This window comes from Thunnus maccoyii, chromosome 4 (assembly GCF_910596095.1).
Source record: "Thunnus maccoyii chromosome 4, fThuMac1.1, whole genome shotgun sequence".
Classification (NCBI taxonomy): Eukaryota; Metazoa; Chordata; class Actinopteri; order Scombriformes; family Scombridae; genus Thunnus; species Thunnus maccoyii.
The window spans coordinates 29,051,210-29,075,242 of record NC_056536.1 but is presented as its reverse complement, the minus strand read 5'-3'; the positions used below and the strand labels follow the sequence as shown (position 1 = coordinate 29,075,242).

General features: G+C 43.1%; 1 protein-coding gene across 2 annotated transcripts in view; it reads right to left on the bottom strand.

The window, feature by feature from the left end:
• nckap5l (NCK-associated protein 5-like) overlaps positions 1-24,033 on the bottom strand; it is a 38,156-nt gene that overhangs the window by 5,321 nt on the left and 8,802 nt on the right. The window contains exons 1-10 of one of the 2 annotated variants that reach the window (XM_042409322.1): positions 16,953-17,048; positions 14,428-14,514; positions 7,418-7,558; positions 6,525-6,593; positions 6,389-6,427; positions 6,171-6,290; positions 5,031-5,123; positions 1,838-4,743; positions 888-1,017; positions 646-718 (exon numbers count right to left, since the gene is read on the bottom strand). In XM_042409322.1, coding sequence (XP_042265256.1) covers positions 646-718; positions 888-1,017; positions 1,838-4,743; positions 5,031-5,123; positions 6,171-6,290; positions 6,389-6,427; positions 6,525-6,593; positions 7,418-7,558 — 3,571 coding nt within the window. In that variant the 5' untranslated portion in view covers positions 14,428-14,514; positions 16,953-17,048. Of the gene's footprint in view, positions 1-645; positions 719-887; positions 1,018-1,837; positions 4,744-5,030; positions 5,124-6,170; positions 6,291-6,388; positions 6,428-6,524; positions 6,594-7,417; positions 7,559-14,427; positions 14,515-16,952; positions 17,049-24,033 lie in introns of those variants that run through there. The other variant, XM_042409321.1, reaches the window with a different exon arrangement.

Genomic DNA, 24,033 nt, shown 5'->3' with positions numbered 1-24,033 from the left:
TGTCTGTTATTGCTCGTATTTCCTTTCATTAACTCATCTGTTATTGTTGTCTTATTCAGTTATTTTAAAGTAGGTTTTCTTAAATACTTTTTCTTTATAATCTATTATTATGTATTTATGAATTTATTTATTTTAATTTTGGTATTTTACTCGTATCTTGGTGTGCATGAGTCTCCATATTTACCATCCTGTGTGTTTGTTATCATTTGTAAAGCACTTTGAATTGCAGTCGACTTGTTTGAAAGGTACGTTATCAATAAAGTTTGATTGATTCATTGAGTTTTGTGAATCCTGTTTTCATGTTTCAAATATATTGTTACAATACCTTTCATCTAACTGTTTTTTTAAATCACTTTCATTGAATTTGTTGTTTAATAATGTTTTCACAGTTGCTTCCAGTAAAAACCTTTAAAAGGCGACCTGCCGTCTTCAACCTTTACTGGAAGTGTGTTTAACTCTCCGCACAGACGCACAGTGCAGGAACAAGACTGTGAATCTGGTCTTTATATTCAGCAATTCATTTCCAGACTAGTTCCACACACACACACGTCTGGTTTGATCTCGCTCAAGGTCGTAATGCTCATAAATCTTATAAAATGTGTGCTACTTCTGTCCTCTGACAAACTCCCGGCAGACTCGTCTTACCTGCGAAGTGCTGAGAGTGAACTGAATCTGCGAGGTTCTCATCCGACGTGATCTTTCCCATCCTGTCTGATCCCTGCGTGAAAAGAACAACAAGGTGGCAGATGGAGAAGTGAACGCCCGCTCTTCAAATCAGCATGCGGGGAACGAGTCGAACAAATTAGACGCCAGGTTTTAGGCTTGAAAGCTCAGTATTTTTTTGTCTAACAACAGAGAAGTAAAGAGCTGTGTGACTGCGTAAGTACCTTCTCAATATCGTCACGACTGGTGGTGTGACTGATGATGTCGCCCTGCTGACTAAACACCGGCTTGGAGCTCTTACAGTCGAATGAGAGCCGGCGCTGCGGCACGCTGATCACGTCCTTCCCGTCCACTCTGCATTCATAAAACATAAACAGTCAGTTAAAATCTCAAAGCTTTAACACCTACCACACAAAAGAGTTAGCGTTAGCATTAGAGCTGCAACAATTAGTCAACTAATCGGCAACTGTTTTAGTCATTTTCACAAGTCACAAGGAAAAATGACAAACATTTACTTGTGGCAGCTTGTTAAATGTGAGGATGTGAAGCTTGTATGTGTCATAAATGATAGTAGATACATGGATTTTAGATGGTTGATCAGACAAAACAAGACATTTGAAGACATGTGCTCCAACAAATTATAACAGGCATTTTATAGACAAAATGATAAAGTTGCAGCCCTAGTTATCATTGTTCTCTAACATCCATTATAAAAGGAATATTTTGACGTTTTTGGGAAATATGCCGTGGCTTTATAGCTGAGAGTGAGATGAGGAGATTGATACCGCTCTCGTGTCTGTACGGTAAATGTGAAGCTGCAGCCGGGAGGAGATTAGCTTAGTTTAACATAAAGACAGGAAACAGGATGAAACAGCTGGCCTGGCTCTATCTAAAGGTGATAAATCTACCTAAAAGCAACTTAAAAGCTCAAAATGTACACGTTATATCTTGTAGGGATTAAACAGACAGAGCTAGCAGTGTCCCCCTGTTTCCAGTCTTTATGCTAAACTAAGATAACCGTCTCCTGCTGCAGCTTCGTATTTACTGTACAGATATGAGATCGCTATCTTCTCGTCTAACTCGCACCGAGAAAGCAAAACAAGTGTACTTCCCAGAATGTCAAACTATTCCTTTAAAGCTGCAGTTTGTCCACTTGTCCTCGTTGAGTCCTCACCTGTTTAGCAGCTGTTGCATGAAGTTGTCTGAGCGCGCTCCTCTGTACATGACAGCCAGCTGTCCCTGAGCTTGGTCCATCACCACCTCGCAGGAGTGACCCCTGCCCGACCTCTCCACGTACGCCCTCTCCTCCTCCAGGGCCCTCCTCAGCCCCTCGGCCTTCTCCATCAGCGTCGAGATGTTCAGACCTTCGACACCTTCTTTACACCTGGTGGCCATTTTCACAGAGTCTCTCCCCACCGAGGGGATGTTGATCTTCCACTCCTTTTTCTCATCCTTCGCTTTGGTCGCGTCGGCCTTGCGGCTCAGCGCGGGCAGCTTGCTCTTCTTCAGGCCGAACCAGCTCGCGATGCCGTTGGAGGTTTTCTGCTTGACCTCGCTGCCCTGCCCTCCTCTGTCCTGCTCCTGAAGCTTCAGCACGTTCTCCTCGATGCCCTTCATCACCTTCTGCTCGATGGCGGATTGCGGGCTGGGGACCGGCTGCAGCGGCTTCTCCACCTCGGACGTCGGAGGTCTCGGAGGAGGAGGCGGGAGGCTGTCTCCGTACATCGGATTCTTTTTCCCTTTCCCGCTGATCTTGGTCCTCTCCTCGGATTTGGACGAGTAACGTGGGGCCTCTGTGGGCTTCCCCGCTCTGTGGACGGAGGGGCCCTGACAGGGTTTGGACGGCGACTTAGGGGGGATTTTATTGGGGCTGTTGCTACTGTGAGGCCCCATGCCGGATTTAACGTTATAAGCTAGATTCAAGGAGCCAGGACACTTAATGTTGTTGCGTAGTACCTGCGGAGCATCTGCGTTGGGCGAAGGTAGACCTATTTTGCTCTTGGGGGTTTCTGTTTTTGTTACACACAGTTCTTGTTTAACCAGGCCAGACGGCTGAGATTTGACCCCCTGTTCGTACAGCGGAGTCGCCCCCTGATACTTCAAACCACCGCTGCTAACTTTGGGTTTTCCATCCAAAGAGTCTGTGTATTTTGAATGTCTCTGCTCCTCTTTATGGAGCTCGATGGGCCTCTCCGCTGTCTTACTCCTCTCTTCGCTGTAGGTGACGGCGCCTTCGTTCGTTGTGTCCACCGGTCTTACGCTGACTTGTAAATCCTCAGAGCTCCTCAGCTTTCCCAGTGCAGCCAGTCTGTCTTTGAAGGCGTGATGACTGGAATCAGCCTGAGGTCTTGCTGGCCCGGTCACAGGTCTCTTGGGGATGGAAGAGGAGTCGTTTCTTCTGGCCGGAGGTGGAGGCGGCGCCTGGGCGACCCCGGAGCTCTGCGCCTGCGTGACCTCCCTTACGTCCGCCTCCTGCTTCTCTCTGGTTCGTGAGTAGTTGGGTCGGCTCTGAGCTTTGCTGAGTGCGGATGAGTTGGGCAGGCTGTGATGGTTAACCCACACCGGGCTGTCTGAATCCTCTTCGTCGTCCGATGTGGACTCTGATGTGGAGGACGACGACTGCTTTCGCTGAGGAGGGGGGTTGAGGACGCTTTCCGGTAACGATTTAACGAGTTTCCTCTCACCGCCGTTCGCCTTTGTTTGCGATGGAAAAGTGGTTCTTTTCTCGAGGCTCTGGCTCGGTTCTCCCTCTCTAGAGTTGGTCGACATGTCACAGACATTTTCATAATGAGGGACCCTCTGAGATATTTTGGGTGAGGAGGAAGCGCCCGCCTTTGAGCCAGCGCTGGCTTTCGGTGCAGAGAGGCTGCTGTAGCTTATTTCCTTAGCGGGCGGGGAGCAGGGGTCTTCGGGCTGCGGAGGGGAGGTCGGTGCTGAGTGTGTGGCGGGGTAGGACTCTGACCTGGAGGGGGGTGGCGGGGGCTGCCTGCACCTCTCTGTGGTGGTGGCTCTGCGTGTGGGAACAGGAGAGTGGTAAACCTCGTAGTTGTTGGTGCGACAGGGGATCCTGGAGTTGCGGGTGAGTTGGGGGCTCAGACGGACAGCGGGGGTTGAAGTCTGAGACTTCTCCCCTATCGAGGGAATCTTCAAGAACTTGAGCAGTTTGGACGGGGAGTTGATGGCGGCGGCTTTGACATCGCTGAGACAGGAAGGGCTGGGACTGACGGAGGCGCCGGCTCTCACAGAGGAAGCCTCCAGATCTGTGCTGTCTTTTTCGGGGACGGCTGAGGGGTCGTCTGAGGAGGAGAGCGCCAAACCGTTGTGAACGCCATCGCTCGTTTCAGTGTCACAGAGGGAGATCTGTGCGCTCTCCATCACAGAACCGGGCAGGTGGGAAGTGGGACAGAAACCAGTGAGCTCTTCAGACGCAGTAGCGTTAAGACAACTCTCAGAGTTATCCTGCTCCTGCTCCACTCCCATCACCTCCAGGCTCTGATCGGCTGTTTCTGTGAGTGATGAGTGGGTGGTGGCGCCTGCTGGTTGCTGGTGGGTGTCAGTCTTGGTACATTGTTTAGACGGGGGAACAGAATCCAGTGTTCTGCTCTTACTGTGACATTCGCTCATAGCAGCTGCGGGAGCTACATGGCTCTGGGTGGCAGAGTTGGCTTTTGAAGGACTACAGACGTGGTTGCATGGCTTCGGAGGACCGTCTGGGCTCCTCTTGCAGTGTAAACAGCAGGTGCTCCCTCCCTCACACTTCACCGCCCCGTCGCCGTTGACATGCTGGTGTGGGTCAGTGTCAGAGCAGGAGCAGTGGCAGTGTGTGTGGTGGGATTTGCACTGTAGTGGGAGTGGGTCCGCGGTAGCCAAAACAGCTTCTGTGGACATGAGCACCTGGCTGTAGTCGCAGAAAGACAAGCTTGCGGTGGACGGGTGGAACTTGAGAGGATCCGTCTCCTCCATCTTGCGCAGGACCTCCAGGATGTGTGCTTTCTTCTTGAAGAAGGGAGACAGGGCCTCCATAGAGGCGGCGGGACCACGAGGGCCCGGGGAGGCATGTTGTGTGCGGTAGCCATTTCCCTTCGGACAGAAAGAGATCTTTATCAGCATAAAATTCACTGCCGACACTTCAATGAAAGCCAAACAACTTAATTCACCAAGACCTTTGAGTGCATGCGTACAGGAAGTGAGTGTGAGGGAGATTAGCAGCGGACGTCTTTTTAAAGCACAATAGTGAAGCAAATGTCAGAGCGGTTATATTGTCACACACACATATATAGGTGGGGACTGTGCTCTCGTGATATAATCCATCTGTTTCACTCTTAATGTTTGCTGAGGCTTTGCTGTGTGAGCTTTGAAATAAACACCTTGGCTTGTGCTTCAGTCTGTGCAGGCTCCACCTGTTTGGCAGAGTCATTGTGCAGCTGTGCATTGTAGTCTGGGAGGGGTCCCGCCTGGACCTGTAACAGGAGATTCATGAGGCAATTATGATGACACTGTATACACTACGGGGTATTGTATACACAGACAACTAGGAGCTGCATTGTTCTGACATCTGTTAGAACAATATAGAGCAGAAGTGACAATACTGAGATCTATTACTGTTTGAAAGAATGAGGGTGAAAAAATAAATTAGCAGCTCCGACTGGTGTTGAGAATCAGAGCTGTGCACTGATATTCAAACAGAGATGGGAAGTAACTCAGTACATTTACTCAAGTACTGTTCATAAGTACATTTTTTAAGTGACTGTACTTTACTGAAAAGAGTACTCCACAGATTTAGCGTTGCACTCCTATAAATAAGACTTCAATTTAAAAAAGTATAAAAACAGCAGATTGTCAGCAGAGATTGTCTTTTTTTATTCCAGGCATTCTTCTTCTTCTTGTCAAAACCTGGCACCTACATTACCCACAATGCAACTCAACTGCTGACAGTTGGGTGGGCGATTTGGGTGTGTTATGCTGGTAGCAGCTAATGTAGCCTTGAGCTGCTAGCCTCAAGCAGGCACCAGAAGTCTGGTAACATCAGTTTTTTCAAACTTCACACCCTCAGATTTTTTTTCATTTTCAAACTTGTAGTCAACTAATGCTGACTCAAGTGACATCACTTGAGGCAGCGTATCAGCTCTGGAGCCACAAAAGGCTTTATACAACTTTTTCATATATGCAGTAATTACAGTAATTATGCAATTCAGTAATTATACAGTTCAATCAGTTGAGTTCCTCTTTACATATTTACATTTTATGCTACTTAAATTGGTTCCATTACACTTCTTTGTCAGCTCTACATACTGGTTACTGTGCAGATTAAATTATTATGAATAAAACATATATTCAATGTATAAAATATGATGAATTGTTATAAATTTAAATACCCAGTAATTAAAGTAGTTAAAATGAACACCTTCTCGAGCAGCTACAACATCACGATGCTGCTTACATATTAATGTACATGAAACACAATCATTTACGGATCGTTAAAGGAGGAGGAAGACGAGTTCATTCACCTGGTAGTGAGCAGTGGGGTGATTGGGTAGTTTCTGCTGAAAAAGCTCACAAAGCGCTCGGTTTTGTCTCTCCAGGTCAAACACCAACATCTTCAGTTTGATGCACTCCTCTCTCAGATCCTGTATGAGTAACACACACAGCAGTTAAGATAACGAATGGACGGACCTCACTCTGTGATGAATCCAAACACAGACGCAGAAACGAAGCCTCACGTTACCTTTTGATTTAACAGAGCTTGAACCACGTGGTTGGCCACCTGATAACAGAAGAGAATTTACATTTTAAACTTTCAGAGCAGAATGGATCATTTTTAGTTTCTACATTAAATAACAACATATTGTTCGTCAACTCACCTCATCCAAGCATCTCTCGTAAGCTTCTCTCTGACTCTCATTCGCCAACATCAGGGCAGAATTCTCTGCCTGCGAGGGAAATAACAATAAAACATGTTGCTGAAAAATACTTATAATAGTTCCCAGCCCACATGGACTCACAAAAGGCAGCGAAAATAGAGCTGCAGTGCTGAAACAATTGTCTGACAAAAACTTAACTTCTTATAAATAACATTACATCGCAAACAAGGAACTTTGTCTCCGCTAACAGCTCTTCAAATAAAAAAAAATCAGCCACAAAAAAAATTTCCTAACAAACAACTGAAGTTTTTAACCAACAAACCAGAAGAATAAAATAAATTAGAACGAGTCTTTAAATTGTCGTATAATTAGCTCTAAAACATGAAACGGGATTTCATTTTCAACTCTTTTCTCTTCCAGGAGAAAATTAAACCTGCTTGTTTCTAAATCTGATGTTTATCTGCTTGAATGTAACTTTGCACACAGAGATTTTTGACTTTTGGTTAAATTCTGCTTCACATAAAGTTCGACACTGTTGTTGTTTTTCCATCAGACAATATGTTTGTAATTTAGGGTTTTACCGAACATCAACAGACCAACTTTCCTTGTACAAATAGTACAATTTGCTCTGAGCATCATGGATATTTAACTGTATCCTGTTTTTAAAAATAAAAAAATGAACAAATCATACAAGATAAAGATTTTTCAATATATGGATTACAACTGTTCTTATGTTTACCGTAGTTCTCACTGACTTTGAGGATGTGAGGGACAGTGACCTTCACGGCAGGATTACATGAGTCACACTCAATTAGCCGCTTTTTAATTTTTTAATTAACATTTTTAATTCATATTAATCTCGTGTCGCAGACTGCGTTTCCTCGTCTACTCGCCTCCAGCTCTCTCAGTCGGTCCATGAGCTCACTGCTGTTGTCCTCCAGGTAAGACTCCACGTCCGCCTCCTCGCCCTCCTCGTCCGAACCGAAGTCCTCGTCGCACATTCTCTGCTCTGTCTCGTCAGACATTGTTCTCATCTGTGACACAGAAGGCAACACTGAAACCGTCACGATCTCTGCAGCCAGTAATGCTCACTTCTGCAAACACGAGGCGAGACGTGTCAGCTACTCTAAGTCTAAGTCACAGTACATGTAAAAGTTACTTGTAAAAGTTTGTATTTGTGCTGCACTATATATATATATATATATATATATATATATATATATATACACATATATATATATATATACATACACACACACACATACATATATATAAAATATACTGATATATAGTGATTAGAGCTGCAACGATTAGTTGTTTAATCTATTATCCAATCAACAGAAAATTCATTGGCAGCTATTTTAAAGTCATTTTTCTAGCAAAAATACCATAAATTTACTGGTTCCAGCTTCTAAAACGTGAATATTTGTTGCTTTTCTTCGTCATGTTTGATAGTGAACTGAATATCTTTGAATTTTGGACTGTTGTTAGGACAAAACAAGACATTTTAATACTTTTCTATGAGCTGAGGGCATTTTCACCATTTTCTGACAACTCATAAACTAAACAATTAATCAGCTAATCAAGAATATAATCTGCAGGTGAATAGATATTGATAATAATTATTAGTTGCAGCCCTGAGACAACTGATCTTTTCAATCAAAACTCTGATGTGTATATATAAATATACACATCAGAGTTTCTGACCTCACTGTCGAACAAACAAGACAGCTGCTCTGACATATACCTTCCATTATATCATCTATAAATTAACTATAGCTTATAAATAAATGACTTATGAAACTATGAATTAACAATAAAAGTTAACCCACAACATACGGTGGAGATGGATTTTTTTTTTTTTTTTTTAGCCCTGAGTAGAGCCAAAACCTCTCTCACGCTTCACCGGGTTCAACAACCTCCCGCAATCAGGTCGGGTGGCCTGTGTGTCGCCTGAGAGGCGTGACGGAGGGTAAAAGACGTCCGCCGAGCTTTTCCTGTAGCTGTCAGCACACGCCACACGGTAATAACTGAACAAGACTCAACGTTTTTTATCGACTTGTCTGGATTTTGGCAGCTGGACAGTCAGATGACAACATTGAGGGTGAAACAGGGGGAACAAAAACAGGATTTTTGAGAAGTTAAGATGTTCCCACAATCCCCCGGTGGATATTACACTCTTTGTTCCTCCTGCCACTCACAGAAGGATTTAATAAAGTGCCATGACATTGAGACACTGGCTGAAAGAAAGCATTCACGAATCAATTTGTGTCTAAGGTATCGTAGCTGACTGTATCTGTATCTGTCCCTGCTGCAGTAAACCCCACCCGTCTGGTTCTCAAAGCAAACCAAAACAAACACCGGGGATACCAGTTCACTGAGGTCTGCTTCACATCAGACTCTGTTCTCATCTCCAAGAGTGACGTTAACGTTATTACCACCATTACACCCTGTTTATACTCTGTTTATCTGACAGCCACAACATTTCGTTTCAACACTACTTCAGAGTTTAGTCCTCTGCACGCAGCAACTAAAAACAGACAGCAGCCTGTCCGCGTCAACGCAGCGAAGACATCTAACACTGCAGAGCTCCTTGCTGAATCTACATCACCGTACCTTCTATATACTGAGGATTACAGGGCAAACACATTAATCCGTCCATCCTGCATTGTTTGAGATACTCGGCCTGTGTAGGAAGATAAGCTTTTGTTTTCCATATTCCTCTGCAGCTTCAATAAATCCACAGATCGAGCCGCAGCACCACGCTGAGTGCACAGGCTGCCTGAGTCAGTGAGCATGATACACTGCAGGGCATATGGCTGAGCACCAGTCTAGTAGGCATGGCTCCAGGTGTGTGTGTGTATGTGTGTGTGTGTGTGTGTGTAGGGATGTGAGGGGAAGTAGGTAAGTCCACGTGGACCCAGATCCAACTGTCACATCTTAAGGAGTCATTAGAGCGGATGAGACGAGCCTGATTCTGTGGCTGCAGGCCAATCAGGAAATGGCACAGTTACATGTATGTGTCAGACCGGACTTGGACAGGTGACACACACACACACACACACACACACACACACACTCACACACACACACACACACACACACACACACACACACACACACACACACAAACAAACAAACCGCCGTTTACACATAAAAACATGCAGAAACATTCAAATATTTACAGGGCTGGGTTTCAAACTAGAAATGTGCCTTAGCTCTCCAGGAATGTATCTCAAGTGCTCAGTCAGATTATTACAAATAATAATGATAATCTCATTCTTTGATTTATTTATTTTATGTAATGATTTATTTCCTGATTTAAATAATTATAATTCTTGTGCAGCTGCTTCATGTTGAAGAGGACATAACCTGCACATTTCCAGGTCTATATTTATATTTTGGGGCTCTACTGGAATATCTTTGCATGATTTACAATTAAGTAAAACTCCTTATTTATCTTATTCTGGCTCTTCATGCAGCCCTTCAGTTCAGCCTCTGTCTGAAACAGGACATTTTAGTTCCTGTCTCTTTAAAGACCCCCTTCCCAATGAGCCCAGTCTGTTCTGATTGGTTTCTGGTTTCTGACCCCCACCGACTTCCGCCAGCTCCGGATGCTACGTAAACAAACAGTATTAGTAGAGTTTCACTTGTTTTTCTAGTTCTTTACTCAAAATGGGAACTTCTCAAATACATCCGTACATGTTCAGACCTGAATCTGATCTGAAATATGCGAGTGAACAACGCAAACAACACATTTAACAACCTTAGCTACAGAGACTACAGATCGGACGGCCGTTTGGAGACATGTGAGAACAATCTGACGTCATCACAAGGAGAAAGTAGAGGAAGCATATACAGACATACGTTCACCTCAAGTTTTATAACAGTATAAAAATAACATGCATTTGAGATGTTTGGCATATTTTGTTAAAGGGTAAGTCTGGTGTTTGTTATTGTCTACAAATACAATGACTAAAACCAGAAGTTAGTTCATCTGTGTAGCCAAAGCCTGACATACAGTATCTTCTTCCTCTACTTCACACACCTACTTTATTGACCAAAACTATTAAGAAGACTACGAGTCTACAGTTATGATAGCAGCTTGGTGCTAGTATGACTTTGTGAGTCCATGGCTTACTTTAAGTGAGTCAGCATGCTAACATTTGCTAATTAGCCTTTAACACAAAGCAGAGCTGAGGCTGATGGGAACGTCATGGATGTTTGGACAAAGTTTCATGGCAATCTGATATTTCTCAAGACATTTCACTCATAATAACTCATAAATGTGAACCTCATAGTGGCGCTGGAGGAAATGTCAGAGAATCGTCAAAGTCATTAAGATTCATATAAAAAAGTATAAAATTTCACAGCGATCCATCCAGAAGTTGTCGAGATGTTCGTAGGAACTGATGTGCTTGGAGCCGAGAGCCACAGACAGACAGCAGTATTTTATTTAACTTTAATGTAACAGTAGTTTATTTAGTAGTTTACAGTAGTTTAGAGGAGATTTCAAAATATAGATATACATATTATGTATCACGATACAGCCTAAAAATATTGAAATATTATCTTATTTATAGGCCATATCACCAGGCTCTACATTCAATCAGTTAGAAAAGTTTGGTTCAACTCATTGGACTTGTAGTTTTAATCTTTATTTATTCATCTCTTTAGTTAATGTTTAGTTTTGTCTCTTCTGTCTTCTTGTTTTACTCATCGTTTTATTTTCATTTATATTTATGTTGCTGTTGGGTCTTATTGTTTAGCTCATGTGTTCTTGTTCTTGTGAGGGATAGGGGAATAAAAAAAAGGGAGAAATATTTGCTGTATATGTCATCGTATACACCAGCTTTGTCCTTTAAATTAAAAAAAAAGCATTTTGTAGTAAAACATTTTAATAGTCCTCAGTGTTAAGTGTCAAAAATATATCATTTTGGTTATCATATTGGCATCAGTATAGAAAAACTCCCCATAACCGAGCCCTGAATATCTACATAACACACACACAAAGTATAAAACACTGCTGGGAAAAAGCTTCAAACAGTTTCATAAGTAATCAGTAAAGACCTGCCAGGCTTTGTGTAACGAGAGCTGTCTGCAAAGCGTTTACAGGAAGATTATTGAACATCGGCGGCCTGCAGATCGCAAACACTCGACTGACAAATCTGAGCAGCACCGTCCAAAAGTATAGGGCGCTTATTGAGCCGCGATTGACTGAGCGCAGCCGGATCCACGCGTATAATGGAGGTCTGATCAATGCGGCCCATCTAAGAACGGAAGCAGATATTAGCCATCCGTTTGACCTTGGATCCAGGAACGTTACTGAGTGGTTATAAATACCAGCTTTTTTTTCTCTCTCTTCGCTAATGCACATTAAAGCTCCGGGCAGCAGGGTCAAGAAACATGCACCCATCTCTCTCTCTCTCTCTCGCTCTCTCTCTGTCGCTGTGTGTGTTTTTTGCGAACATTCACATGTAAATTACAGCGTGGAGCAAAAAGACAACAAAAGTGATGCTAAATATAACATGAAACTGTGGTGCTGCCGCCACCGCCGCTGCCGCCGCTACTGCTGCTGCTGCTGCTGTGGTTTCCTTTGATGTGCAGAGTTAACGTCACAAGCTTCGTTGAGAAAAAAAAAAAAAAAAAAAAAAAAAAAACGCCGCTAGAAAGAAGCATCTCTTAAAACGAGTCGCGTCCAACAGGCCTTCACATCTAAAAAAATGACTCCTGACGTCCGATCAAAAGGGCCGATCGACTGATGAAGGGTTCGGTTGTTATTAATGTCTGAATTAACATCCTCCGGAGAGCAAAAGAAACAGCGAGGGGAGTCCGGGCCAGCAGTATTGTCACGGTGGTGCTTTAGGAGACTGTGACTGGCCTGAAACTGAAAGCACACAGAGGCTCATTGACAGGGCGAAAGGAGAGGCTCAGTGTGTCCCAGCGGGGCAGCAGTGCCAGGGAGCTCCTTCCACTGAGCTCTGCTGGCAGACTTACAGCCGCTGGTGCTGTCAGGAGCCCAACACAGAGGGAGAGAGAGAGAGGGAGAGAGAGAAAGCCACAAGGGGAATGCAAAGAGAGTTAATGTTGTTGCTCTGCTGAGTGCGCTGCTGAGTGGCCTCGCCGCCTGGCAGATTGTGCTTTTTTATCCTCCTCCTATGGAACGACGGGGAGGACATCTGTATTCATTACAGAGAGGAAAACACCATAAAAAAACACACACACAAACGTCTTTATATCCTATTTCAGTCTGCGTGCTGTGATAGGACCGGAGACTGTGATGTGAATGAATCTCACTCTCGCGTCCACTGGAGCGAGATAAGGACGACGTCGGCTTGTGCGTTTATTTACATCTTACTGGTCTGATTGCTGGAGCCGTTCTCAGACACACAATTTAGTTATTTTAGGACGTTCGATGGAATGCGGCGATAAGGAAAAGGAGAAACATGTTTAAAAGGAGCGAAGAGCAAAACAAATTTTATAGATAAGCGGACAAACAAATGATTTGGATGAGAAAAATAGAGTAAATTAACTTAGCAGCGAATGAAACGGCCTCATAAGATAACCATCAGTGGAAACACAAGTGTAATATTTGCCCTCAAACTTTATGCACGCCAGCTAACAACAACAATGTGGTTCCTTCTGCAGAACATTCGCAATTATCAGGTCATTTAAAGAGTTTTTGTTTTGTTTCTATGACGATGAAAAGGAAGAGATGTACCAGAAAGAGCGAGGATGCTGTAATTGATAATAAAAATGGAGGAAAAAAAGGGCAAAACAGATAAGAATGGAGGTCAAAGTCAGCACTGAGCTTTGTTTTGTTTTTGAAAATCAAGCCTTCTCACAACACAGACATGAAATCATGGCTTTGGCCGAATGTAAACAAAGTGCAGTGAAGCGCAGCGATCGCAGCTTAAAGATCCAATTGCTCAACAAAACATGCGGGATCATGTGTTGGCCTCTGAGCCGGCTGAGCATGTGGTGCTTTTGTACACCCTGAAATGACTCAAAGGGATACCTGTTCATAGAAAAAAATGTGAGCTGTGAGGACACTTCATCAGAAAACAAAGTGTAACTTGACACCAGAGGAAAACTATTGTCTCATGTTCTGTAAATAAATAGCTTCAGTGTCCTTTAAACAAATCACCCAGCGGCGGCGGCGGCTGCTGCTGCAAAGGTTGGTTCAACTTTTCACGGGTGTGCGGCGCTGACACTTTTTCATTTCCAGTCGAGCAAGTATCAACCGATCAGCCTGATAACAAACTAGCAGAGTCACACGGGAGAGGCTGCGACGGAGTCACAAGCAAATCAATCGATTCATCTTCACCTCGCTCTGATCAGCTGATTGTCACTACAAACTGTCACATCCTCTGCTGATAACTAACAGCAGAGACTATTAGACAATTAATCAATCAGTGGATCATCAGAAAATTAATCATCGTTTCATTATTCAGTTAAAAACGCCAAATGATCTCTGGTTCCAGCTTCTCAGATGAGAACATTTGCTGCTTTTCTCTGTTTTATATGATTTTAAAATAAAAATCTTCAGATGTTCAGACAAAACAAGCAACTTGAAGACGTCACCTTGGACTTTTTTAACTACTGTCTGATGTTTTCTAGACTAAACAAGTAATTGATTAATTGAGAAAACAACAACAACAACACTAAGAATGAAAAAATCAGCCCTAAAGCAGTCTGACATCATCACTGTTGCACTCTGGGAACTTGTAATGGACATTTTTTTACTATTCTGACGTTTTACCGACAAAATAACTCAATTTACAGATTATTGGATGATGGAGATAATCATTAGTAGCATCCCTAGTAAAGTGACAAACTGAGAAATTGCCTCATTTTGAGTCTTGCATTGTTTTTTTTCAAATTGACACGCAAACACGCTCACCTGTGGTTTCAGCTCTCAGTTATGATCCTTGAAGAGGAGTCAGTCTCCTGTCAGGCACCACTGTCTCCCAACAACACAACCGAGGAGCTGAAGGAGGAAAAAAAAAAAATCACATTTCAGTAAACTCTCTTCTTCTTCCTCCACCGAGGTTTTTTGGCGAGAGCAACCTCCTGACATTTCTGCCAATCCTATTTGTGTCTCGCTGTGAATCATAAGACAGAAACCACAAGATTTGGCCGCGTGTGAGGTAGATCTTGAAAAGTTGGACGGCAGGAGTTTTGAGAGCCGGTGGCGTCAGGTGGTTTCGAGACCAATGTCACCTCTGTGCTGTCGGCCGTGGCAGGCGAAAGGCTGCGGCTTTTTTCCTCCGCTCTGCCAGTGAGTGAACAGGAAACCGGGAGGAGAGGAAGACGCTCCATTGCCCTCGGGAGATACCAGCGCTCGGCAGACGCCAGTGATGCCGCGACCGCAAGCCCCCGCTCTATTCTATCTCGCTCTCTTCCTCGATCTCCCCCCCCCCACCTCCCCCCTCCTCTCGTCTTTCCTTTCATCTCTGAGTCATTGTAAAGTGTAATGAAAGAAAGATGGATGAATAATTCAGCAGACACAGCGTTTAAGAACTCCCTCTTTTAATGTCTTTCTGATAACACAGGACATGCGTTGAGTGCCACACCATGATTTTTTTTTTAAGTCTAATGTGGGATTCCCCATTAACAGAGTTCCCTCTTAATTATGTTCAATTTCTCATTTAAAACATTTAAACGGGATGCCACGTCTGCCGCAGCCGGCGTTTTGTCTCATCACCTCCCTGATATGTGTAGACAGCGAGCTACAGCATTAACTCTTCATTTCCAAAAGGAGTCTATAGGGTAACAAGGGCCTGATCCGTTTAGATCTTGTCAAATTGAAATGGGATTAGAGGTGTTGAGCATCTGCCCTCTCAATCTGGGTTTTAATAGAGCAAAGGCAGATCATCTGGTCTGGCCCGTGTCCTCCTCGGTACACCTGGTCCTGGGAAAAAACAACAACCGTGATCTCTGATCCGTGTCATGAAGCGAGATCACAAAAGGCAGCAGATCACACACACACACACACACACACACACACAGAAAAAAAAGCAAACAAGACCTTGACGGCCGCGCGTCACCAGCGTTTACTCAGCGACGACGGATGGATGCTGAGAAAATGATGAAATATTGAGTCAAATGCAGGTTTTCAAAGGAGGTTTGGTGAGATGCTGCTGTTGGAGGATGAGTCCATGAGATTCATGGAATGAGGGCAAGTCTGGGAGAAAAAAAAAAAAAAAAATTTCAAAGGCGACTCAGCCGAAGCAGAGAGAAGAAATGCACAAAAGCTTCTTAAATCATGTCAGTCGCACTCTTGGGGATTTGGAATCGGCAAGGCCGTCTCAGGATATGTCAAACACCACCCTTTCCATCTGCCAATCTGGAAAGGCCCAGATTGAAGTTCTTGCTGTGTAGGCAAAGTGTGTAGGCGGGAGATGTAAACAATGTGACAAAAACCTAAATCCTCAGATGGAGGAATTAAACAAGACGGGGGGAAAGACTGAATCTTTCACCCCCTCCGAAAATAAATGTGGGCCAAAGTCAATTTTTCTTTTTTTTCTTTTTTTTTTTTAACCAGACACACTATTACGACGCCATTGTCTGCATCTTTAACGCAGTTTGTGATAAATATCAAAGACGTGGGTGAGACGGAATCGGGCTGGCGGGGGTCCCCCCTCTGTGCCGTTTCCTGTCTGATGTTTGGCTATATGAACCGAGACGAATCATACACAAGCAATATTTGGGATGAGGAGCGGAGGCGGGGGGAGAGAGGAGTTTGGGGGGAGGGGGCTGGAGGATGGGAGCTCCCTTTCCCAAAAGGCCTGAAAGGTTGGATGTGCGCCATGTATGTCTGAGAGCGATCGAACAGAACGCAGGGATCCTTAAATCTCTGCCAGGCAAACCTCCACACCCAGAGAGGAAACGCATCACGGACCCCGCATCTCTGATATAACAGTGTTTTATCACACGTTCAACTACAAACAGGCTGTCCTGTCCTCCCGACACCAACCTACCCTACTGCTTGGCAGATTTATGACACTTTGTTAGCCGCAACCAAAACAATCCTACATGAGCCGGTGTTGGTTCAGCTACAATAAAAAAAAAACCCACACCGTGTGCTAACAGAGCAGTTTGCTGTTGTCCTGAAATGTAAGCTAGCCCACGAATACAACTGCTAACATAAACACACACAGCAAATCAGAGTCATCTCCTGTCCATTCATGTCAAGTCAACACCGTAAAACCAAACAAAACACATGTCCTGGCACTGTCACATCACTTCATTCTCACACAAGTAAAAATCTGCTTCTTTGAGACACAGAAACACCCTCACAACACGCAGAAAGAGGAGGCCAAAGGAAACACCATGTCAGCTGTAAAACTGCACCAGTATTTACAGATTTACACATTCCCCCCCACCCCCCTCCTACCTCACAAACAAATTTTTGGGTCAGCTCACCTTGCTCCTTTTCTGTCATCCAGTCATCTGAGATCTCCTCAAAGCAGCATGAAATGTAAAGGCACCAGAAGAAGAAGAAGAAGAAGGAGAAGAAGAAGAAGAAGGAAAAAAAAAAGAGCGACACAGAGGCCACAACCTCACATTTCTGTTTTCCGGCTGCGGAGGAGATTATTTTCCTCCCTGTTGAAAGTGCCGTCACCCTCTGAGTGTGGCGAGGAAGCCGGTTTCCTCTACGCTACGGCTAGAAAAGGCCTGTCCTTGGGTATGTGCATTGTGTGTGTGTGCCTGTGCTGTCTGCAGAGGCTGCCATGTCTCCCATTGTTCCAGGGCGAGTGAGGCAGGCTTCCTACCCCAATAGACCCTGCCTACTACAACAGCTGTGGACCAGCCCCCACCTCCTCTCTGCCTCTCCTTCTCCCTCTCCCCTCCTCCTCCTCCTCCTCCTCCTACAACTCCTGCCTCTCTGCTTGTGCTGCTGCTGCTGCTGCCGCTGCTGCTGCTAACCATTAACCCTGCAGCTGCCGGGCTCGGGCCGTAAAGAGGAGGCGAGAGAGAGGGGGGTTGTGTTTCAAAAAGAGACCCTAGCATGTAGCGGACAAAGGAACGTTAACAGAGAGAGGATATCCGACAGGCGGGCTGGACTGACAGGAGTTCTACACAGAGCCGTTCAGTGCCCTAGAAAGAAAGCAGGCTCTGTGTTAAGAGGATTGTCTTTCTCAATCACATTGGTAATAAGTGTTGGACTGAGTCCTGTGTGACTGCGCTGAGGAATAGGAAAGGAGGGGGGAAAAAAAAGTCACAGGATATCTGAATGAATTCAGAGCTGGAGGGGAGGTTTAAGGCGCCAACTAATGTTTATTTTTATTATCAATTAATCTGTTGATTGTTTTCTCGATTCATCGATACTTTGGTCCAATAAATGCTAGAAAATAAAGAAAAAAATGGCCACAAATAGTTACAAGAGCCTCAGGTGACGTCTACAAATTGTTTGTTTTGTCCGACCAACAGTTAAAAACCACATTATGTTAAAAATGCCATAAATTTGAAAAACTGATTAATTGTTTGGTCAATAAAATGTCAGAAAATAAAGAAAAAAGCGATTTCCTAAAGATAACATCTCTACATCACAGCTGCAACGATCAGTCAACTATTTGGATTAGTTGAGCCACAGAATATTTATCTGCAACTTTTTTTCGGTTTAGTCATTTTCTGTGAAAAAATGCGAAACACGTCCTGGTTTAACCTTCTCGAATTTGAGGATGTGATGCATATATGACACATATGTTTCATTAATGCGTCATGAACTGAATATCTTTGGGTTTTGGACAGTTGATCAGGCATTTGAAGACAATGAGCTCTAAAAAAGTATAGCATTTTTCACTGTACTTGACAAAGTGATTAACTGTGAAAATAATCCACAGATTAATTGATAATGACAATAATCATTATATGCCACTCTACTTTAAACTGTCTCCAAAACCCAAAGATATTAAATTTACTATCACATAATCCTCACAGTTGAGATACTGGAACTGTGTTTGGGGTTTTTTGCTTGAAAAATGATTTAAACAATTAGTTGATGATCAAAATAGTTGCCAATTTATTGATCAATTCATCAACTAATCATTTCAGCTTTAGAAAATAAATATAATTATAATTTCCCAGAGTCAACAGCTGTTTTACTATCATATATGACAAAGAAAAGCATCAGATCTTCACTTTTGAGAAGCTGGAACCAGAGAATATTTGGCATTTTCACTCAAAAACAAACAATTAATCAATAGTTAAGATTAATCTTGTCAATCAATTAATCAACTATTTATTTCAGATCTAGTACAGTTCCTCTTTCACATGAATGAGTGTTTCAGCAGCAGCCTGCATTAGGAGAGAATCGTCTGAACTGGTCAGCAGCTCGAAGGTTTTCTAAACATTTATAGTGTTTCCAGATTTTCATGGCCAACGACGGCGTCACTGTACTTATTGGTCACATGACAACTAAAGGAACTTGAACCTGAACTTGGACACAGCATCTTGGGGTGGTCGTCTCTCCAGAGCTGCTTTCACACACATGCGCTGCAACACTGAAGTTATCTGGACGTTACCCAGAGGAGATGTATGTGAGGACAAAAATGTCTGAATCAGTTGGACCGGACATTAAACGGACTTGACTCTGCCGGCTCTTTAGTACAAAGTCTGTGTAAAGTCTGATTGAGCCCACATGTGAATACAGCAGGTCATTGTCCGGAGAACTCACAGCGATTGAGTGGGCATGTTGATGATGTTTCTACCATGTGACTGGCACGAAACCGGAAGAAAGGTCATTTATATATTAACTAATTATGTATATTGCTTTCCACTCTTTCATTGATACATGGAGTATTGATATCAATGCAAAAACAGTCATCATTACGGATGAGCTGGCAGCCTCGTCCGCCATCTTTGATATGCTGTAAACAAAACACTACTTTTTGCATCATGTCCTGCCTCTTGCGCGCTCTACCCAGGCGCCGCCCCTCACCTAAACCAAACAGAGTATTTCCAGCAGGTGAGAACACGTCGGACATGGACAATCTCCTGTTTTGTACTACATGTGTGAAACCGCCACTCCAGACAATGCTGGGACCTGATTGTCCGGACATTGTCCGGAGTTCATGGGAACAGCTCAGGGTTTCACCCTGTGTGACTCATCTGCTCTCCCTGTTAATAAAACCACATCATCCTCATACTCCCAGACATACCAGACACACTAAACCAAGTCTGATGACAAAATGACTGGGCGCCAAGGCAACAACAACAGGAGGAAGAAAACACGGGTTTCATGACCAGAATGTGGGAGGATAATACAATAAAGTAGATATGCAAGGGAAAACATCCTCGCCTCTGCAAACAACTCTTGTAAATTGTAACCAACAGATCTATATGTACTCATTTTAAAGTTGAGTGATTCCTTTTTTAATTTGACCCTAATTGAGTAGACGAGACCTGACCTGAATCGACTTTACCCCGCACCAGACTTCCTATAGTCAAAATCAAGTGCCCCCAGGGGGCTCACATGAATGTCAGTTGTTTCAAGCTATTGTCATTCAGATTTGACCAAAACAGTCGAGCCAGTTTGGCGAGTATAGAATTGCCCCAGATTCACAGAATTTCAATTTCTATGTCTGAGATGAGCAAAAGCCAAGCTTTGTTTTCAGGATAATGTCGACACTGATAAATCCACTATGGGAAATCAGGGGAAAACCCAAAGACAAAATACTTTACATCAACTCAAATGAGCCCCAGACTGCCCCAGGAAAACTGCACAGGTCATCAGAAAACACAGCCCAGACGCTGAGCTACACATCAAAAATCACCCAGATCAAAAGAGCTCGTGTTCAGACAGGACTTATCCTCTTATTACTAACACATATGGCGGTCCTGCCCAGTCTGTCCTCATCAGCAGGCCTCTAATGTGTGTCCACCTAGTGGATGAAAGAGAGAACCAGCGTATGACTGTCACAGCTTCAACTAAAACTCTCTTTAATCACCAAATCCTGACTGATTATAAGGTTGTATTTGCAATTTTAAGGGATTTGGAGATAGTTTTCACATCCTAGATAACAAAACTGACATGCAGCAAAGTTCTCCATTATTCATCAAAATAACTGGATCCTTAAAGGAACTCTAAATATATAATATCTAAATTCTATCACATTCTTCAACAGTGTTTTCTACAACAGGTGAATTGCAGATATGACTTTCTAATACTCAGAATTTCTTTTTGGTTTTAAGATATAACAGAAAGTTAAAAAATAAAGCAGAGAGTTCAGTGTTAATTTGTTTCAATATACAAAATCTTTGTATTACTTACTGAAAAGAAGTATGATAAAAGACATTTGTGCACAGACGCAACATCTTTTTAGTCTAGACACTAAAAAAAACTAGTCAAATTTTCAAAAAATCCCCGACTGATTTGACCTGACTACACAATTCATAAAAATGTATGAATTTATTCAATACAATGCTGAATGCTTTGTTTCTACTTCCTTGTTTTACTTATTTTTTCCCCCTTTGCTATCATCTCTCCATCTGCTGTTCCTCTTTTCAGTGTTTTTTGTCTTTTCTGCAACCAAATTAGCATCTATGCTGCTACGGATGACCGTGTCCGTTGGCCAGTCCACCACTTTGATTCAGACTGAAATATCTCAACAACGATTGGATAGATTGTCATGACATTTGGTGAAGACATGAATGTTCCCCACAGGATGAACTCTAGTAACTTTGGTGATCCCCCTGACTTTTCATCCAGCGCCATGTCAAAATTTCAATTGTCCAATATTTTGGTTTATACCTACAAAACTAATGACATTCCCATCAGCCTCAGCTGTCATTTGTGTTTATAATCAGCCATTGTTTGCATGCTAACAGGCTGAACTAATATGGTTAACATGGTGAACATTATACATGCTAACCATCATGTTAGCATTAATGTCAATTAGCAAATGTTAGCATGTTAACAAGCTAAACTCAAACGGTGGTTAACATTAGCTGCTAAACTTCAACGTGTTAGTATTGTCGTTGTTAGCATGTTAGCATGCTGACATTAGCATTTAGGTCAAAGTGCTGCTGTGTCATAGTCGTGTGTGTTGTTATTTTCAACATTTTTTTGATCTAATAAGGTATATGAATATACAAAAAGTGACTACAAATCTGCTGTAACTTTTCTTAGAGCACCTGGAGCAAAATATAGTCTCAGTTTAACGCCAAAAAGCTCTATTTTTTAAATTAATTAATTATTAATTATGCATTGGTGGATGCTGGTTTTGTTTTATGATTAGCAGGTGTATATTTTGGACCACAATCATGATAAACTAACTGGAGAAAATTCTGAGAAAATTTCTGATAGATCTTATAATTAAAGTCAGAAATTAGTGGTAGTGAGTTAACGACTCACATCACTTGAAAAGAAACTGAATGAAGGCTTGTCAGGGGATTGTCATACCTCTGCTGTGTCAGACATTAACGCTCATGGACATCTGTATGGGATGAATGGGACATTGAGGGGACTCGCTTCCCTTCTAAGAGGGTCAAAGGCTGAACAGGCCGACATGACCTGAATGAGAGCCGGTCACATGGTCCCCTGGAGCTAACACAACGGAATGAGGATAACTCAACATAAAAGGCCTATTGTCACCCCCCCACTCCGCCAACCACTTTCCCCCCCAAGTGAGGATTCTTCACTAACTGCTCGAAAAACTCAATGGTAATGTGGACATAAATGAGAGCTGGACACAAGAATGTCAAGGAGGTGATAAAACGTGTGTCTTAATGGAAGAAAACTCGCCTGGAAATTTCCTCTCCTATGGGCAACACTGGAGGCGACATGTGACTGACCTGAAATTCAATGCAAACGACATGTAAAGCAGGACGTTGCCACACTGTCATCACACTCACACCTTCTCTTCAAAGCAGCATTTACACACACATGCAACTCCTGATAAGATAAGACGACACAGGGAATCTTCCTACCGCTAAGAACAAACAATAATATCAACACTTAACCCTGCGAAAACACACTTCAGTTTGAAAAGATCAACAATGTTGATGATTGACTGATAAATAGCTGGTTCTAGCTTCTAAAATGTGAGGATCTGCATCTTTTCTTTGTCTTCTATAGAGCTGCAATGAGTCGATTAGTTGCCAACTATTAAATTAAGTCATTTTTTAAGAACAAAATGTGAATATTTCTGGTTTCTTTAGTCTTCTCTGACAGTAAATTGAACATTTTTAGGTTATGGACTGTTGGTCGGGACAAAACAAGACATTTGAGGACGTCACTTTGGGCTCTGGGAAGCAGTGATCAACATTTTATTGACATTTTATGAACCAAACAACTAATCGATTAATTGAGAAAATAACTGACAGATTCATTCATAATGAAAATCATCCTTAGTTGTGACCCTTGTAATTTTTCTAAGCAAAAATGCCAGAAATGAGCTTGTTCCAGCTTCTAAAATTTGAGGATTTGCTGCTTTTCTTTGTCTTATATGATTGTAAAATAAAAATATCAGGGTTTGGGATTGTTGGTTAGACAGAACATGCAATTTGATAATGATGACTTGACATTTTTCACCATTTTCTTACATTTTTTTGGACTAAATTCATCAAGAAAATATCTGGCAGGTTTATCGATAACGACAATAACTGTTAGCTGCAGCTCTAGTAAAGATATAGAAAGCGATGATCCGTTAGCAGATGGTCCATCTTAACTGTTTCTGGTCAGAAGGCGGCTAAAGCGAGAGGGGGAACTGTCAGGGAAATTCTGAATTAAGAGCTGTAAATCAGACTCATGGGGAACAAACCCCCATTGAGGGGGCAGACAGTTTAATGGGCAGTAATGTGCACAGCTCCATGTGAGGACGGAGAGCTAATCCACCTACAAGAAATGTGACACTCGGGCCTCGGAGAGGAGATGTGCAGGGGTCTACAGCTGGAGCTATGAAAGCCCCCAGTGGGGTCGGTGGAGGCCTCTTGTGTTAATTTGCATGAAGCCTCGGCTTAGTCGGACCTCATTAGGAAGTCAGGAGTTGTAGCCGGTGAGCCATCATTAGTGGCCCGGCTCTAGTCTGGCTTAGCTATTTGTGTGATACATGCAAGGCCAACAGAAATCCCCTTCACATGTACAACTTTAGAGGTTTTTTTTTTTTTTTTTATCACAATGTCATTCCAGAGCAGCGGTGACCTTAATAAATGGCTCACATGTGAAAGGATTCAGAGTCTGCTCTTCAGTTCATTTCTGCATTCATAAAAAAAGCCCGGTAATGAAAACCATTTGTCGTGGCCCCTATAAAGGCAGGTTTCATACCACTGTAAATACTCCAGAGAGGAGGTGGTGTCCCCTGCCAACCAGACTACGAGCCGTGTAACCAGACTGCCTGCCAGAGGAACAACTGCGTTTAGTCCAGCTCCTCACTGGATTTCCATGTGTGTCAGCAAACGTCTTTACTACCTGATCCCTTGGTGAGTCATATTCGCAACCAAATGACTGAACTCTGACATGCCTGGAAAAAATGTGGAGGCTGAACAAGACAAGCTGCTGAGG